The sequence below is a fragment of the Nerophis ophidion genome, linkage group LG18 (assembly GCF_033978795.1).
Source record: "Nerophis ophidion isolate RoL-2023_Sa linkage group LG18, RoL_Noph_v1.0, whole genome shotgun sequence".
NCBI classification, from domain to species: domain Eukaryota; kingdom Metazoa; phylum Chordata; class Actinopteri; order Syngnathiformes; family Syngnathidae; genus Nerophis; species Nerophis ophidion.
The window spans coordinates 40,603,631-40,624,174 of NC_084628.1; the positions used below are offsets into that span (position 1 = coordinate 40,603,631).

Below are 20,544 nucleotides of genomic sequence, written 5' to 3' on the forward strand. Positions count from 1 at the left end.
CCTGGTTGCACGTCTATCTTAACAGAAGGCCTGGGCGGTAAATCAATTTTATCGAAACATTTGAGTTTTTTTTTCTTGCAGATGATTAAAAAGGGAACGGCACTTTTTGGGGTATTTTGCCTATGGTTCACAATCATTATGAAAGACATGAAGACGGATGAGTTTTTTTCTTAATGCATTTTAAACATTAAATAAACATAAGTAAAAGTCATCTCACAGTCATCTCTGTTACGCCCATAAAATCCAATAAATAGTCACTCAAAAAGCGATACTCTATTTACATTTGGTGACTTGAATATTAACCAAATATTAGTGATATTGTTATTGTAAGAGCTAACGCAGGCAAACTATTTATAGCGATGTTTACATTATCGAGTGGTTCGCTGTTTCCTCACTTCCCTGCTCCCTGGACGTTTATTGTAGATCATAAATCATGTCTCTTACCGGTTAAATAGATGGCTGAAGACATAGTACTAGTTTTTTTTTTTTTGTAGTATTATATTCAAAACAGAAGTATTGCCTCCTAGAGGAAGCTCTTAATTTAGTTATTTGAAAATGACTCAATTAAAACTACAATGAATACCTGGTCTAAAAAGAAAAGAGTATACAAATTTGAATTGTGCTGAGCGTGCAAGCACCTGGGGATAGGCCCTTAACACCTCTAAAGACATGCACCTGGGGATAGGCCCCTCCCACCTCCAAAGACATGCACCTGGGGATAGGCCCCTCCCACCTTCAAAGACATGCACCTGGGGATAGGCCCCTCCCACCTCCAAAGACATGCACCTGGGGATAGGCCCCTCCCACCTCCAAAGACATGCACCTGGGGATAGGTTGATTGGCAACACTAAATGGTCCCCAGTGTGTGACGCCATCCACCCTAATGCAGCTGGGATAGGCTTCAAACAGTGTACTGGGTTACAGAACAAGAACGCTGATGGGTCGCCATAAGGCACCCCATAAAAGATGGGGAAAAGGTAAACGCTGGGGAAGGATGAGTAAAAAAATACAATCCAAACTTGACTCCTAAGGGGGCCCAGTTCGGAGTGAGAGAAAACCTCCATAGCAAAGCAAATATACATATTACAACATACATCTCCAGATATCTAGCAACAGAGGGAAGGTAGTTCAAGGACATGGTGGTAGGTCGCAGCTCTCAGGCGCTGACCATCCATTCATCACCCCGACGGGATTTGCGTCGAGGGTGTTGGATTGGGGGACCGGGGGTGTATGTGTGGCGTATATTTATTTTTTGTGGCTGTGTATAAGCCCATAGTGTGTCTCTGTTCCGCGGCTAGTCCAAAGTTCACAACAACAGAGACAAAAAAAGGGAGTTTGTTGTGTCTTCACTTGCAGTGATCTTCGGGAGCGTCTCTAAGCCAGGGAAACAATCCAAGTTAAAAAGATTTGTATGCGAGTGAAAATAAAATTTGCTTTTCACTCTAAAATTGTCTACGACTGGTCCTCAAAACTGCGGGGTAGACAGTCCGATGTAATCCACAGTTCTTCCCGCATCCTCCAATTTGTGGCAGCTTTGAGGTACTCTGAAGACTACCAGCAACTTCCAATTTGTCGGTTACTCTGCCGAGCTCTAGACAGCGCCGACACCCAACAACAACACATCATTTGCAGACTATAATTACTGCTTTTCAAAACATATTTTTAACCCAAATAGGTGAAATTAGATCGTGTCCCACGACACAGTGGTTGAAAAACACTCTTTTACAGTATTCACACAATTCACGATTCAAAAAAGTGTGTTTACATTAATTAACACGAGGAAACTGCCACATATAGGTTGTGAAAAAAAAAAAAAAAAGGATAGGAGGCTTTTATCCGTCAAAGGAAATGAGGACGTCAATTGCAACCGTTTTCAACTAAAACAGGGGTCGGGAACCTTTTTGGCTGAGGGAGCCAAGAAAGCCAAATATTTTAAAATGTATTTCTGTAAGAGCCATACGATATTTTTTTTAATCACTGAACAAAACTAAACGCGTGCATTTTTAAGTAAGACCATTATGTTAGATCCACTATGGACTGGACTCTCTCACTATTATGTTAGATCCACTATGGACTGGACTCTCACTATTAATTAGATCCACTATGGACTGGACTCTCACACTATTATGTTAGATGCACTATGGACTGGACTCTCACACTATTATGTTAGATCCATTATGGACTGGACTTTCACACTATTATGTTAGATCCACTATGGACTGGACTCTCACACTATTATGTTAGATCCACTATGGACTGGACTCTCACTATTAATTAGATCCACTATGGACTGGACTCTCACACTATTATGTTAGTTCCACTATGGACTGGACTCTCACTATTATGTTAGATGCACTATGGACTGGACTCTCACACTATTATGTTAGATCCACTATGGACTGGACTCTCACACTATTATGTTAGATCCACTATGGACTGGACTCTCACACTATTATGTTAGTTCCACTATGGACTTGACTCTCACTATTATGTTCGATCCACTATGGACTGGACTCTCACTATTATGTTCGATCCACTATGGACTGGACTCCAATCTGTACTCCCCTCCAAGGTTTTTCATTGTCATCCCATTGGGTTGACTTTTTCCTTGCCCTGATGTGGGATCTAAGCCCAGGATGTGGTTGTGGCTTGTGCAGCCCTTTGAGACACTTGTGATTTAGGGCTATATAAATAAACATTGATTGATTGATTGATTTCTAGAGTATAATAAGTCTCTTATTCTTTGGAATAACATTGTTATTCTGATGCTAACTGTGGAGGGGACGTGGCCTGCAGCGAAGCAGGGTGTGCCAGGATCGGCCTCGAAATCAGCGACAGGTGCGTAGATGGCCCATCTGGGCCTTGTTATCTAATCACCTGTCGCTCTGTTATAAGCAGTAGGCAGGAGGAGAGACGGGGTTGGAGCTGGAGCCAGAGCGCGAGCGAAAACGAAAGAGAAAAAGACAATTGCTGGAAAGCAACTGAGAGACTTATTGAAAAATAAAACAATATTGTAACCCTGATTGTAATGCCGGATTCGGTCTGAAGAACCCCCAGGAGGGCAAGACCCACACTAACCAATAATAAATAAATGACTTCTTACCATTAACGCAACTTCTCGAACATAAAAAAGCATGAGAATGCTTTATATTTTGAACGTTATTTTTAACAAGTGGAATTATTCATTACATATCGTGTCAAGCGATGTCAGCTCAGATTTATCCGAGAGCCAGATGCAGTCATCAAAAGAGCCACATCTGGCTCTCGAGCCATAGGTTCCCTACCCCACTGGGATTGTGTGCTCAGTTTGTCATGGTCTGTGTTACGCTTGTGTGGCATTGTAATGCCGGATTCGGTCCTCCGTGGATGCGTCAGCAAGAACACAGCAAAAAGGTAAGAACTAAGGGATTTATTAAACAAAAGGAGCTTTGAACAAAAAACACTGATACAAATAGAAAAGGCAAATAAAAGCGCTAGCATTGGAAAGCTAGGACAAACAAACCGAAGCACAAAGGCACACAAAAGGGAACACAAAACAACTAGCGTGAAAGCTAGGGATAAAATAAAGCTTAGCGTGAGAGCTAGCGAAAACGAGAGTGAGAGACAAGTCGTAAACAGATGTATGTGAACGAACTAAGATCCGACAATCAGTGGACGGAAAACGCTGGCTTATCAACAGGTGGTGATTAGTAAAGATTAGATTAGATTAGATCAGATAGTACTTTATTTATTCCGTCAGGAGAGTTCCTTCAGGAAAATTTATATTTTCAGCACAATCCCATTCAAGATTAGACAAACATTGCAGGGAGACAGAACAGGATCGCTGACGGGTCTGCCGGCTTCCAGCGCCCCTTACAAAAAAAGATGAGATACAGGTAAACATGTGGGGGGGGGAATAGAAGATTAAAATAAAATAAAAAAGACAGGTGTGCTGGAAAAGAGAGTAGCAGCTGAAACTAATGAGTGACCGTGGAAAGGAACAAAACAGGAACTAAGTATGTCAAACCGCAGAGTGATATAAAAATGGAACAAAAATAACAATATGGTGATGATCCGACCATCGGATCACAACAGTCTGAAGTGTATTGCTTCAAACGGGCCTTTGGACTTGGTTTCAGGCAAATAATCTTATGTGGCAAGCAGAAAACCTTGGAGAAGGCATTCGACCGTGTCCCTCGGGAAGTCCTGTGGGGAGTGCTCAGAGAGTATGGGGTATCGGACTGTTTTATTGTGGCGGTCCGCTCCCTGTACGATCAGTGTCAGAGCTTGGTCTGCATTGCCGGCAGTAAGTCGAACACATTTCCAGTGAGGGTTGGACTCCGCCAAGGCTGCCCTTTGTCACCGATTCTGTTCATAACTTTTATGGACAGAATTTCTAGGCGCAGTCAAGGCGTTGAGGGGTTCCGGTTTGGTGGCCGTGGGATTAGGTCTCTGCTTTTTGCAGATGATGTGGTCTTGATGGCTTCATCTGACCGGGATCTTCACCTCTCGCTGGATCGGTTCGCAGCCGAGTGTGAAGCGACCGGAATGAGAATCAGCACCTCCAAGTCCGAGTCCATGGTTCTCGCACGGAAAAGGGTGGAGCGCCATCTCCGGGTTGGGGAGGAGACCCTGCCCCAAGTGGAGGAGTTCAAGTACCTAGGAGTCTTGTTCACGAGTGAGGGAAGAGTGGATGGTGAGATCGACAGGCGGATCGGTGCGGCGTCTTCAGTAATGCGGACGTTGTACCGATCCGTTGTGATGAAGAAGGAGCTGAGCCGGAAGGCAAAGCTCTCAATTTACCGGTCGATCTACGTTCCCATCCTCACCTATGGTCATGAGCTTTGGGTCATGACCGAAAGGACAAGATCACGGGTACAAGCGGCCGAAATGAGTTTCCTCCGCCGTGTGGCGGGTCTCTCCCTTAGAGATAGGGTGAGAAGCTCTGCCATCCGGGAGGAACTCAAAGTAAAGCCGCTGCTCCTTCACATCGAGAGGAGCCAGATGAGGTGGTTCGGGCATCTGGTCAGGATGCCACCCGAACGCCTCCCAAGGGAGGTGTTTAGGGCATGTCCAACCGGTAGGAGGCCACGGGGAAGACCCAGGACACGTTGGGAAGACTATGTCTCCCGGCTGGACTGGGAACGCCTCGGGATCCCCCGGGAAGAGCTAGACGAAGTGGCTGGGGAGAGGGAAGTCTGGGTTTCCCTGCTTAGGCTGTTGCCCCCGCGACCCGACCTCGGATAAGCGGAAGATGATGGATGGCAAGCAGAAAAAGTGAACTTTAAATGCCATGGCTGTCCTCGGGATTTGGACATGGTGGTAGAATCACACTGTTGCTTACAGCGATCCATAGGGAGGTCTGCTCATCCAGGGATCGACCATCAAAGCAATAAAACATACCGTATGGCACAGGAACCATTGCCCGTCTGCCCTAGATATAAATTGTTCTATTATGAATGCTTGTTGTTTACATCTTTGAGGAAGGGGCAGTTTCAAGACCAACAAACTAACAGAAATATGACAATTGAGACATTGAGAAAACGAGATCTGCTCGGCAATGTATCCACTTCCACGATTTACTTTACTTTATGGTTATTTGGACTTCAATCGATAAGACCAAGTTTACTGTACAATTTATGGCGCATCGGTTTAGAAATACGCTGTTTGCAACAGCATTTAAACCTCCATTACTAAAACAACGTTTCAATTGAAATACTGAATTGAGACTCGGTTTGCAAAGGGGTGAAAAGTTTCCAGTAAATTTCCAGAAATTTACCACGGGAAGTTAAGTTCGGGAGGTTTGGAAATGTTGACCATTTTTTGGATTATTCAAAGTTGGACACCATCCGTGTCATTCTGTAGAATAAGGTGAGAAGCTTGTAAAAAAAGACTAATGTGATGCCACACACTGATATAGTCACCTAAAACAATTGGAGTAGTCTTTAAAAATATTCGACTGATAGGCTAGATCAGGGGTAGGGAACCTGTGGCTCTAGAGCCAGATGTGGCTCTTTTGATGACTACATAAATCTTAGCTGACATTGCTTAACATGATAAGTAATGAATAATTACGATGGTAATCACAGTGTTAAAAATAAGGTTCAAATTATAAAACATTCTCATGCATTTTAATCCAACCATCTGTTTTTTACCGCACCTGTCCAAGCTGTCGCATTAATGGTAAGAAGTATAACATTTATTATTGGTTACATTTAAAATAACAATGTTATTAAAAAGAATAAGAGACTTATTATACTCTAAAAATGTTGGTCTGGTCAAGACCTGGACTATGGTGTGGTTTGTTTTCCCGTGGTGCAAAGCGATTGGAACGGACATGGCGTGAAGGTAATGACATCTTTAATCTTAACTCAAAAATATTACAAAAGCAAAGGGTATAAACAAACGGCGCTCTCAGTGGAGGTTAAAAACGTGGCTATGAAAACCAAAACTCGCACAATGGGAGAACTATGAACATCAATCAATCAATCAATGTTTATTTATATAGCCCCAAATCACAAATGTCTCAAAGGACTGCACAAATCATTACGACTACAACATCCTCGGAAGAACCCACAAAAGGGCAAGGAAAACTCACACCCAGTGGGCAGGGAGAATTCACATCCAGTGGGACGCCAGTGACAATGCTGACTATGAGAAACCTTGGAGAGGACCTCAGATGTGGGCAACCCCCCCCCTCTAGGGGACCCAAAGCAATGGATGTCGAGCGGGTCTAACATGATACTGTGAAAGTTCAATCCATAGTGGCTCCAACACAGCCGCGAGAGTTCAGTTCAAGCGGATCCAAGACAGCAGCCAGAGTCCCATCCACAGGAAACCATCTCAAGCGGAGGCGGATCAGCAGCGTAGAGATGTCCCCAACCGATACAGGCGAGCGGTCCATCCTGGGTCCCGACGAGCGGTCCATCCTGGGTCTCGACTCTGGACAGCCAGTACTTCATCCATGGTCATCGGACCAGACCCCCTCCACAAGGGAGGGGGGGACATAGGAGAAAGAAAAGAAGCGGCAGATCAACTGGTCTAAAAAGGAGGTCTATTTAAAGGCTAGAGTATACAGATGAGTTTTAAGGTGAGACTTAAATGCTTCTACTGAGGTAGCATCTCGAACTGTTACCGGGAGGGCATTCCAGAGTACTGGAGCCCGAACGGAAAACGCTCTATAGCCCGCATAAAATAAAACTTACAAACTATGGCAAGAAAAACTTACTTGGACCGAGAAAGAGCATGGATCATCGGCATGGATAACATAGGTGTGTTGGAGGGTGATAGAGTTTGACACCCCTGGCTTAGGGTGTACTATCAACGTTTGCCCATGTGCACGCAAACCTTTAAAAAAATCAGGCTCCGAATGTAGTATTTCCCAAAGGTGATTACACCTCCCACAGTTGAGCAACAATTGTATCACAAGGGCCAATACTTTCGAAGTCTGAAGGCCATCAGGACTTTATAGTTGCATTAGCTTCAACAGACCTCTGCCCTCATGACTGGATGGGAGTGTGTTTAAGATGAGAATGAACACAAACTGCTGGACATAAAACAGTTGTCCTGCTGAGTCTAGCTAGACTCAAAGGTTATATCAATGACTATCTTCAGGTATTACACATACATCTATTCGTAAGGGCAATAAGGAAGAAAGCACCACCGTAAGGGAATACCTTTTATTCTTTTTTGAGACATTTTTAGGTGGGCCAAAATGCTTAAATTTGTGCAGGGATTAACCAAATCATTCTCATTTAAGTAAAATTATTAAGTGGAATAAAGCAAGACAACATTTATTTGTTGATTTTTCTGCTAAAACAATTATTGTTGCTATCTAAAAAGCATGCAAAGTGCAACATTTATCCCATGAGCATTTTTTTAGATTCAATTATAATACCACTCCATTGTTTGAGAGCCACTCTGACCCTGTTTTAATGAGGGCAGCATTTCTGCACATGTCTACTTATTGGGCAGGCTGAACAATGAGGTGGGATCAAGGTTTGCCGGCAATTAGCATCTTATTTAAACACTTTCAAAGTCGAGTAACAGTTTACATTTTTGTGAAGTGTTAGAGCAGGGGTGCCCACACTTTTTCTGCAGGCGAGCTACTTTTCAATTGACCAACTCGAGGGGATCTACCTCATTTATATATATATCATTTATATTTATTTATTTATGAAAGAGACATGTTTGTAAACAAGTTAAATGTGTTTAATGATAATACAAGCATGTGTAACACATATAGATGTCTTTCTTTCACAAAGACAAGAATATAAGTTGGTGTATTACCTGATTCTAATGACTTGCATTGATTGGAATCAGACAGTAATGATGATAACGCCCACATTTTCAAATGGAGGAGAAAAAAAGTTTTCCTTTTTGTACAATACCACATGAAAGTGGTTGGTTTTTGGCATCTAATTCATCCAGCTTCCATACACTTTACAAGAAAAACATTGGCGGCAAATTCCGTAGCTTGCTTGATTGACATTCACGGCATCCGAGGGTCTTGTGAGATGACGCTGGCTGCTGCCAGTTCATTATTATGAAAAAATGACAGAGAGGAAGGCGAGAAACACTTTTTATTTCAACAGACTTTCGCGCCGTACCTTCCGTCAAAACTCTAAAGGCCGACTGCACATTTCCTATCTTCACAATAAAAGCCCTGCTTCATGCCGCCTGCGCTAACAAAATAAGAGTCTCGGAAAGCTGGCGTGCACAAGTGATGTGCACGCCAGCTTTCTGAGGGATCGCTTGTGCACGCCAGTTTTCCGAGACTCTGTATTTAGTTAGCGCAGGCAGCATGAAGCAGGGCTTTTATTGTGAAGATAGGAAATGTGCAGTCGGCCTTTAGAGTTTTGACGGAAGGTACGGCGCGAGAGTCTGTTGAAATAAAAAGTGTTTCTCGCCTTCCTCTCGGTCATATTTTAATAATACTGATCTTGCAGCTGCCAGCGTCATCTCACAAGCCCCTCCGGTACCGTGAATGTCATTTAAGTGACGTCTTGATGATCACTAATTTTTAGGGTCTATTTTTTTTAAAAGCCTGGCTGGAGATCGACTGACACACCCCCCGCGGTCGACTGGTAGCTCGCGATCGACGTAATGGGCACCCCTGTGTTAGAGCATGGTGACCGTCGGAATAATTGTATGTAAGTTATCACAAAACATTCTGTCAGGTTCAAACACTGATGACATGTATTAATCAAGACAAGAAGCAAGGAAGTAAACAGACAATTTCGCTAAATTGAGGAAAAACGCGTACACCTGTACCCTTCTACCGTGTCACCACGCTCTGACGAAAGATGGTACACCTCCTCTTTTTATTTGGACTTTCCCTGATTACATGGCAACAGCTGTTTCTAAGGGACGGGGTCGAAAACAGCCAGTGCCCACGGTCACAAAAAAGTTCAAAGAAAAGGTCGGTTCAAAGAAAAGGTCATAGAAGAGGTCGTAAAACAGTTAAAAGAAGAGGGGCATGGAGCTTGGGCAGGTCCTGCTTTCTCTTCGCTCTGTAGTTCTCGGGTCAGGACAAACTATTTCTGTGGTTTACAATACATCAAAGGAACAGAACAGCTTCATGTTGCTTACCATTCTAAAAGCCTTCTTCTTGGTAGGATCAAAGACAGCTTTTGTCCTCTAGCAGAACTCAAAGTAACACAACGTTTTGTGATCATTTCCCCTCGGGGATTAATAAAGAGTTTCTGATTCTGATTCTGATAACTCAGATAAAAATTATTCTAACACTTTCTGTTTCCATGAGTTCCCGGCGAGTGGACAAAAACCTGTATTTGATCTTACCAAGCAAAAGGCTTGGAAAACTCCACTGTGTACGTTGGGAAGCGACATGAAGGTGTCCGTTTCTTTGATCTATTGTGATCCACAGGAATATCTTCATTTGTGGTCACGGATGAAGTGTTGGCAGTCCAAAGTCGGGATCCGGGGTGGACCGTTTACCTATGCATCGGTTGGGGACCTCTCTGCGCTGCTGACCTGTCTCTGCTCGGGATGGTCTCCTTCTGGCCCCACTATGGACTGGACTCTCACACTATTATGTTAGATCCACTATGGACTGGACTCTCACATTATTATGTTAGATCCACTATGGACTGGACTCTCACTATTATGTTAGATCCACTATGGACTGGACTCTCACACTATTATGTTAGATCAACTATGGAGTGGACTCTCACACTATTATGTTAGATCCACTATGGACTGGACTCACACACTATTATGTTAGATCCACTATGGACTGGACTCTCACTATTATGTTAGATCCACTATGGCCTGGACTCTCACAGTATTATGTTAGATCCACTATGGACTGGACTCTCACACTATTATGTTAGATCCACTATGGACTGGACTCTCACTATTATGTTAGATCCACTATGGACTGGACTATCACACTATTATGTTAGATCCACTATGGACTGGACTCTCACTATTATGTTAGATCCACTATGGACTGGACTGTCACTCTTATGTTAGATCCCCTATGGACTGGACTCTCACACTATTATGTTAAATCCACTATGGACTGGACTCTCACACTCTTGTGTTAGATCCCCTATGGACTGGACTCTCATACTATTATGTTAAATCCACTATGGACTGGACTCTCACACTATTATGTTAGATCCACTATGGACTGGACTCTCACTATTATGTTAGATCCACTATGGCCTGGACTCTCACTATTATGTTAGATCCACTATGGCCTGGACTCTCACACTATTATGTTAGATCCACTATGGACTGGACTCTCACAGTATTATTTTAGATCCACTGTGGACTGGACTCTCACTATTATGTTAGATCCACTATGGACTGGAATCTCACTATTATGTTAGATCCACTATGGACTGGACTCTCACTATTATGTTAGATCCACTATGGACTGAACTCTCACACTATTGTGCTAGATCCACTATGGACTAGACTCTCACTATTATGTTAGATCCACTATGGACTGGACTCTCACACTATTATGTTAGATCCACTATGGACTGGACTCCCACTATTATGTTACATCCACTATGGGCTGGACTCTCACTATTATGTTAGATCCACTATGAACTGGACTCTCACACTATTATGCTAGATTCACTATGGACTAGACTCTCACTATTATGTTAGATCCACTATGGACTGGACTCTCACACTATTATGTTAGATCCACTATGGACTGGACTCTCACTATTATGTTAGGTCGACTATGCACTGGACTGTCACACTATTGTGCTAGATCCACTATGGGCTGGACTCTCACAATATTATGCTAGATCCACTCGACGTCCATTGAACCGGGGGTCCCCACATCTGCGGTCCTCTACAAGGTTTTTAATCGTCCCATTGGGTTGAGTTTTTCCTCTACCTGATGTGGTATCTGAACAGAGGATGTCGTTGTGGCTTGTGCAGCCCTTTGAGACACTTGTGATTTAGGGCTATATAAATAAACATTGATTAATGATCTTGCCTTGACCCGATAGGAAGCAGGACCTGACGTAAGCTCCAGACATCTTTTCTTTGAACTGTTTTGTAACTGAGGGCAACAGCAGTTTATGACCCCCTCACCCCTTAGAAACAGCTGTTGCCATGTAATCAGGGAAAGTCCGAATAAAAGAGGAGGTGTGCAATCCTTTCGTCAGAGCGTGTTGGGACACTGTACAAGAATACAGGTTTATGCACTCTCCTCATTGAGCTAAACTGAATCCTGTCCGTTCAATTCCTTGCTTCTTGTCTGTTTAATAGATGCCATCAGTGTTTGAACCGGACTGTTTTAAAAAGCACTTGGAAGAAACACAGGGACTCGTCACACTTTATTTTAGGTACCCGAGCCTGTCCAATGACTAAATGCAAACACAATTTGCAAACATATTTGTTTTCTGTTATGGCAAGAAACCAAAAAACTTCTGAATGAAAGCACAGAAACAGGCCTGTTGGATGTCTCATAGCAGAAGTCTGGTGGCGAGTATAAGATATGGAAGACTGAGAATTAAGTGAGTCATTTGTATTTGCTGATTGCTTTCATTAGAGGGACACAAGTTATTTTAATAGACTTTGTAATGGTGGAATTCAAACTTTTAAATGAAGTGTTAATGGGTGTGTGCTTCCAAAGAAACAGGGACAGCTCTGGGTCAGACAGAAACGAGAGTGATGAGACCAGATCCTGATCCTCAGAACCTGTGGAAGTTGAATAAACCTATGATAGAGACGTAGGTATGACGATGGTGTGGTAAAACTGAGAGCAGTAAAGAATGACACTTGCCAGTCTAATATGAATTCGGCTTGATGTAAGATAATACAGCTGCACTCCATTTATGCTATACTCAAAATATCCATCCCGCCTGAAAAGTTGATAGAAGCACCCGACATTGAAATCCCCTCCCCCATCCAGTCCATCTCAAAAAAAGGTTAGTATCGACTTAACATCTATAAAAAGGAAGCCACTCTGTGTTCAATGATGGAAGCGCTTTTCTTAAATAGGACACTTAGCAGGCAGCGTTCCCTGGAAACATCGGCCAACTAAAGACCGCGGGGATGACGGGGAAAAGGAAAACCCAGCAGTTTTTTGTCAGTCTAGAGTATTCTATCGGGGGCCTCAGGTGAATGCTTAACAGTATATGTGCTTCATTTTACCAAGCAATCTATGTAGGCCATAACACAGACTAGTGGAAAAGACAAAAAGTACAATCCCCTTGTGCATATGAGTTGGGAAATTGTGTTAGATGTAAATATAAACAGAATACAATGATTTGCGAATCCTTTTCAAACCATATTCAGTTGAATATGCTACAAAGACAACATATTTGATGTTCAAAACTGATGAAAACATTTTTTTGCAAATATTCATTAGAATCGAATAGAATAGAATAGAATAGAATTATCATCATTGCAGTGAACAGGTTCAAAGAACAACGAAATTGGAGCAGATCCCCAAAGGTGCATATACAATATGGTAATATAAATAGTAAAAAAAAGATAGAAATGAGAGATGTATCTATGTATATCAATCAATCATCAACCAATGTTTTCTTATATAGCCCTAAATCCCCCCGCCCCTTTTAAGGGGACGGACAATATGCGCATGTGTAAAGTTAGGAGGACATGCCTCATTTAGCGTAAAAAAGTTGTTTGGTTTGAGCCAGGTTTCGCTGAGAACGTATGTATGTATATGTGTGTATATCCACACAAATGCATATATGCCTACATATGAATATATATTCACACACACATATATATATATATATATATATATATATATATATATATATATATATATATACATATACATATAAATAACATTATTGCACATTATAGTCCGAAAATAAATAAAATGAATAAAAACATGACACATGAGGACATGATGGACATATTGTGCTCACTCAGTGCCTGGTTGATGCTACTATGGCTCTTGGGTAAAACTTATCTTAACTTTAGAATTTGATGCCAGCAACACGTGACAAAAAAGTTGGGAAAGGTGGCAATACATACTGATAAAGTTGAGGAATGCTCATCAAACACTTACTTGGAACATCCCACAGGTGTGCAGGCTAATTGGGAATAGGTGGGTGCCATGATTGGGTATAAAAACAGCTTCCCAAAAAATGCTCAGTCTTTCACAAGAAAGGATGGGGGGAGGTACACCCCTTTGTCCACAACTGCGTGAGCAAATAGTCAAACAGTTTAAGAACAACGTTTCGCAAAGTGCAATTGTAAGAAATTTAGGGATTTCAACACCTACGGTCCATATTATCATCAAACGGTTTAGAGAATCTGGAGAAATCCCTCCACGTAAGCGGCATGGCCAGAAACCAACATTGAATGACCGTGACCTTCGATCCCTCAGATGGCACTGTATCAAAAACCGACATCAATCTCTAAAGGATATCACCACATGGGCTCAGGAACACTTCAGAAAACCACTGTCACTAAATACAGTTTGTCGTTACATCTGTAAGTGCAAGTTAAAGCTCTACTATGTAAAGCCAAAGCCATTTATCAACAACATCCAGAAACGCTACCGGCTTTTCCGGGCCCAAGATCATCTAAGATGGACTGATGCAAAGTGGAAAAGTGTTCTGTGGTCTGACGAGTCCACATTTCAAATTGTTTTTGGAAATATTCGACATTGTGTCATCCGGACCAAAGGGGAAGCGAACCATCCAGACTGTTATCGACGCAAAGTTCAAAATCCAGCATGGGGGTCTATGGGGGTGTATTAGTGCCCAAGGCATGGGTAACTTACACATCTGTGAAGGCACCATTAATGCTGAAAGGTACATACATGTATTGGAACAACATAAGATGCCAATTAAGCGCCACCTTTTTCATGGACGCCCCTGTGACAAGCCACATTCAGCACGTGTTACAACACCGTGGCTTCATAAAAAAAGAGTGTGGGAACTTTCCTGGCCTGCCTGCAGTCCAGACCTGTCTGCCATCGAAAATATGTGGCGCATTATGAAGCGTAAAATACGACAGCGGAGACCCCGGACTGTTGAACGACTTAAGTTCTACATAAAACAAGAATGGGAAAGAATTCCACTTTCAAAGCTTCAACAATTAGTTTCCTCAGTTCCCAAACGTTTATTGAGTGTTGTTAAAATAAAAGGTGATGTAACACAGTGGTGAACATGCCCTTTCCCAACTACTTTGGCATGTGTTGCAGCCATGAAATTCTAAGTTAATTATTATTAGCAAAAAAAAACTATAAAGTTCATGAGTTTAGACATCAAATATGTTGTCTTTGTAGAGCATTCAATTGAATATGGGTTGAAAAGGATTTGCAAATCATTGTATTCCGTTTATATTTACATCAAACACAATTTCCCAACTCATACAGAAACGGGGTTGAGGTCTCTCTCACTGCGGGGAGGACAGACTTGGGGCTGGCCGTGTGATGGAGTGCTGCTGTGCAATAAGGCACACGCCTGCTGAAATGAGATGCAATTAACAAGAATAATATTCTTTCTGTTCTCTGGCTCTTGAGCAGAAGAGTTTATGATATCAGCACAGTCCCCAAACCGGCGACTTATTTTGTACCGAAACCAGAATTGAGTTGCAGACAGAGAATCGTGATAACAGTCTTGGCTGCCTAATGAGTGCCACAGACTTTTATGGCTTAGGACACCGTCTTGAGTTCTACAGCCGCTGGCACTTATGTATCAAGCAATAATACATCCCTCCAGCTGCGAACATACCTTTCAATGATGTCGGCGATGGCACAGGCAAACATCTGCAGGCCCTCCGGAAGCTGCAGAGCCACTGGAAACAGAACGGTAGTCAAACAAACAGTAGCTATTTGCACATGGACACATTTAAACAGGTTAAAAGCCGAACCGGAATAAAAAAATGCTTGCCATACGGAATATTCCGACATGATCACACGCATTTGGATCAATCAAGTGTCACGTGCGGGTCGCATTTTAATGCGGGATCGTTCCTCCAACGCAAACATGGACACTCCGGACAACAACTAAAAGGTAAGAATGATTTAATAACAAAACACTGGTACAAAAACAGACGAAAAGAAATGCGTGGCGAAAGCACAGAAGCTAATGCTAACACTAGCACAGGATCAGGTAACAAGAAATCTAGTAATTACCAACGAAACAGTTGCATACCGCAAACAAGGGACCAAGACCGACTGACGGGACAAGGCAGGCTTAAATAAGGAAGTAATTAACAAAAACAGGTGTGCGTCTGGAACCCTCAGCAGGTGAAATTAATATGCTACCATGGTGACCAAACTGACTCACAAAAGGTACACAAACAACAAAGGGAGTCCAAACTAACAGAAAATAACTAAACTAAACATGATCCAGACTACGGATCATGACATCAAGACGTGTGGTTTATGCCAAAAGTCATTCGGATCTTCCGAAATTCGGGCTAGACTTATTCTGAGTGTGCATGTCTTTGATGTAAGCTAAACTTTGATGATCGAGCAAGGACTAAATGTAACAGTCTCAGAATGAAGTGATTTTCTTGCGGCTGTACCCCCCCTTATCGACATGTATGGAAGTAGCGTTAAAATACTTTATTGCTCTAAAGCGGGACTAGCAAAAACAAAAGCGTGATCATGTGTCGATGTAACAATAAAAGAAGAGATGTAATTTGTTTTATTCACGACATTGCAGCTACTCCAAGTGCTAACTGCTCGCCTCAAACACATGCACGGAATGTCGTGACATTAAGACGTGCCGCAAACCGTACAAAATCACGACAAAAAAAGCACAGGGCAGATCCTTTTTAAAAAGAGAGATAAAACAAAAGTAGTTAACATGTGGGAACAAATGGTATATAAATACCGTGGTACACTGGCTAACCTGCACTTGCTTACTGTGCACTTAAGATGTGACTTTAAGGTTGTATTACTTAGTTATAAAATACTACACGGTTTAGCTCCCTCCTATCTTGCTGATTGTATTGTACCATACTGTATGTCCCGGCAAGAAATCTCCCTTCAAAGGACTCCGGCTTATTAGTGATTCCCAGAGCCCCAAAAAAGTCTGCGGGCTATAGAGTGTTTTCTATTGGGGCTCCAGTTCTATGAAATGCAATGGACGTCGAGTGGATCTAACATAATAAAGAGAGTCCAGTCCATAGTGGATCTAACATAATAGTGTGAGAGTCCAGTCCATAGTGGATCTAACATAATAGGGAGTGTCCAGTCCATAGTGGATCTAACATAATAGTGTGAGAGTCCAGTCCATAGTGGATCTAACATAATAGGGAGAGTCCAGTCCATAGAGGTTCTAACATAATAGTGTGAGTGTCCAGTCCATAGTGGATCTAAAATAATAGGGAGTCCAGTCCATAATGGATCTAACATAATAGTGTGAGAGTCCAGTCCATAGTGGATCTAACATAATAGGGAGAGTCCAGTCCATAGTGGATCTAACATAATAGTGTGAGAGTCCAGTCCATAGTGGATCTAACATAATAGGGAGAGTCCAGTCCATAGAGGATCTAACATAATTGTGTGAGTGTCCAGTCCATAGTGGATCTAAAATAATAGGGAGTCCAGTCCATAATGGATCTAACATAATAGTGTGAGAGTCCAGTCCATAGTGGATCTAACATAATAGTGTGAGAGTCCAGTCCATAGTGGATCTAACATAATAGTGTGAGAGTCCAGTCCATAGTGGATCTAACATGATAGGGAGAGTCCAGTCCATAGTGGATCTAACATAATAGTGTGAGAGTCCAGTCCATAGTGGATCTAACATAATTGTGTGAGTGTCCAGTCCATAGTGGATCTAAAATAATAGGGAGTCCAGTCCATAATGGATATAACATAATAGTGTGAGAGTCCAGTCCATAGTGGATCTAGCATAATAGTGTGAGAGTCCAGTCCATAGTGGATCGAACATAATAGTGACAGTCCAGTCCATAGTGGATCTAACATAAGAGTGTGAGAGTCCAGTCCATAGTGGATCTAACATAATAGTGAGAGTCCAGTCCATAGTGGATCTAACATAATAGTGAGAGTCCAGTCCATAGTGGATCTAACATAATAGTGTGAAAGTCCAGTCCATAGTGGATCTAACACAATAGTGTGAGAGTCCAGTCTTCTAATTGAATAATAACATTTAAATACACTAATACAATAAAACTGCTAATAGGTGCCATTTTGCGGCCCTTATACATACACCATAGTAATACTGTATGTTGAAGCACATTAGATCTGACTACGGTAGCCGTAATGCTCCAACAATCCATCAAGCGGTGCAACTTCCTTGCTAACCAACGTCGTATTCAAACATTTTTACATATTTCTAAATTTTCAAGTTTTGGAGTTGTTTACATGTGTCTTCTTGCAGTTTACACATATCTCTTATGTGTGACTGCCATCTACTTACACCATGTACCAAATAAAATAGCTTCTAGGTAGGTCAGCACAACCAGAATTATTCCGTACGTTAGGATCACCGGGTTATAATGTGTACTGTCGATTTTTTAGAAAATAAAAAGGTTTTTAAGTCTTACTTTATAGTCTGAAAAATATAATACACATGGCTACTGATGTACTTGTGTTTGCAGCCCATTATCAGACTAAATAGCAGGGTTACACACGACCACGTCACTAATCTCAAGCACTTTAAAAAACTGTAATCCAAATAATGTGTTGATTGTTTTACCTCTGTTCTATGCAAGCAGACAATTCTATGAATTCATGTTTCCCCAATACTGTAAATGTGAGACAATTCACAATCAAGTCTGCACCACTGGCAGGGAATATCATCTCAAGTCAATTCCCCCTCTGCCACCGCAGTCATATTGCTTTATTTGAAAGAGTGATGGGCTGTTGGAAGTATACAGTAGTGCAAACCAATCGCCACAGCTTCATCCCCCCCACCTGCTGTTTTTTTTTGTGTGTTTCTTCACACCTTGCCTGCAAGAAAAGACCCTGCTCCACTTGTTATTTATCCCTGCAATCATAACCACTCACTTTTGCCATCATATATGTGGGCAGGATGTGGAATGCATTCTCTCGCAGACATTGGCCACATTGCTGCGGTTTTTTTTTTTTGGTTGACAAGCACCAAAGCAGGTAATAAATATGGATGAAGTGATTGATAATCTACCGGGAGGCCACATGTTTACAAATGCGGATCTGTTCATGCACATCAAAATGAACCGGTAATGAAAAACATTGTTCTTAGTTTTATGACAGGCAGACGAAGCAAAGATGTAATAAAGATGGAAAGCTAATATGCTTGTCATGGTCTGCAAGCTGAACACATTCTGAAGTGCAACACGTTCTGTGTGTGTACTCGTTTAAGGGAGGATTACACAAATGATGACAAAGTGCAAAGTCGGCAAGATTGTTTCCATGTCGATGGAGGGGTCGGAGCCACTACCTTTAAAAAGCAGGTGTCACCTTTAAAAAGTACTTTGAGCAGGTTGTGGTTTGGAAACATTTTAACCTTCGTCTTGTTTTAGTTTTTAAATGCATAAAAACACCACATACATTTATTTTTTTGCATCAAAGCTTTTTGACTTTGTCAGGAACCTCTTTGTCGACAAAATAAAACATTTTAATTTTTTTCCACTAAATTATAAAATGCTCTGGTAGAAATTATGCCCTTGGTGTTGTTAGGGTCGGTTTCGACCCGGTTATAAAAATAAGATGATAAAGCAATGATAAGAGCCAAAACTGAACACACTGACAGCCAGCTCCTCTCCCAATCATGTGAGCTTTAGTGGATTCTCATTTTACCTTGTTATCCTGTACAAAAACAAACAAAAGACGGACACTAAAAGTGTCACTTTTTGCCACTCTGATTTTGTTTTTTATTAGTTTTGGAACTAGTAATCTATTTCTCTTGGTTTCATTTGCTTGATTGGTTGTTGTTTGTTTGATGTTGGATTTCTGTTGCTGAAAAAAATAATTTTTAGCCTTTTTCTTGAAGTAAATATATATGGGTCGAAATTGACCCGTAACACCATAGATGTTACTATAGTTACAATTCTTAAAATGAAAAAATAAATAAAAGACATTTATTTAAGAGATGTGTTCTAATACCCCTTAGTAATAGTTAGGTAACACAACAACCTTTTTTTTATGTATATGATTCTCTTGAGGTTCGTTTTACCATTTTTAAAAATTGAAATCGAGGGGTATACTGACAAAAAAAGGCCCAATGGCCCAAACCAAAAATATTAAAACCAATATTTTCAAGGATAAGGAAGCCTAACGAGGTAACCAAGAGATGAGAAACAAATTGGATGATAGATAATTGTTTTTAGTGTATTTTACAGCTGATTTAAGACATGGGTCAAAACCGACCCGTTAACATAAGAAATGGTAACAGAAAGCTAACACAAGAGGAAGGTTAATAAAACTGATCAGTGTCAAATAGCATTGCAGGGGGAGTGGAAATTCAAATTGGAGAGATTAAGCCTAATTTGAATACAATAAAAGCTTTAAAGTCAGATTCTGTACTAAAAGATTACAGTTGGTACAAAATGCGGCTGCTAGACTTTTGACAAGAACCAGAAAGTTTGATCACATTACGCCTGTACTGGCTCACCTGCACTGGCTTCCTGTGCACTTAAGATGTGACTTTAAGGTTTTACTACTTACGTATAAAATACTACACGGTCTAGCTCCATCCTATCTTGCCGATTGTATTGTACCATATGTACCAAATCTGCCTTCAAAAGACTCCGGCTTATTAGTGATTCCTAAAGCCCAAAAAAAGTCTGCGGGCTATAGAGCGTTTTCCATTCGGGCTCCAGTACTCTGGAATGCCCTCCCGGTAACAGTTCGAGATGATACCTCAGTAAAAGCATTTAAGTCTCACCTTAAAACTCATCTGTATACTCTAGCCTTTAAATACACCTCCTTTATAGACCAGTTGATCTGCCGCTTCTTTTCTTTTTCTCCTATGTCCCCCCCTCCCTTGTGGAGGGGGTCCGGTCCGATGACCATGGATGAAGTACTGGCCGTCCAGAGTCGAGACCCAGGATGGACCGCTCGTCGGGACCTAGGATGGACCGCTCGCCTGTGTATCGGTTGGGGACATCTCTACGCTGCTGATCCGCCTC

General features: G+C 41.8%; 1 protein-coding gene across 2 annotated transcripts in view; it reads right to left on the bottom strand.

Annotated features, from left to right (window-relative positions):
• The window catches only part of dph1 (diphthamide biosynthesis 1), a 195,006-nt gene that overhangs the window by 145,897 nt on the left and 28,565 nt on the right, over positions 1–20,544 (bottom strand). For both annotated transcript variants that reach the window (XM_061878121.1, XM_061878122.1), the window contains exon 3: positions 15,189–15,252. In XM_061878121.1, coding sequence (XP_061734105.1) covers positions 15,189–15,252 — 64 coding nt within the window. The remainder of the gene's footprint in view (positions 1–15,188; positions 15,253–20,544) is intronic.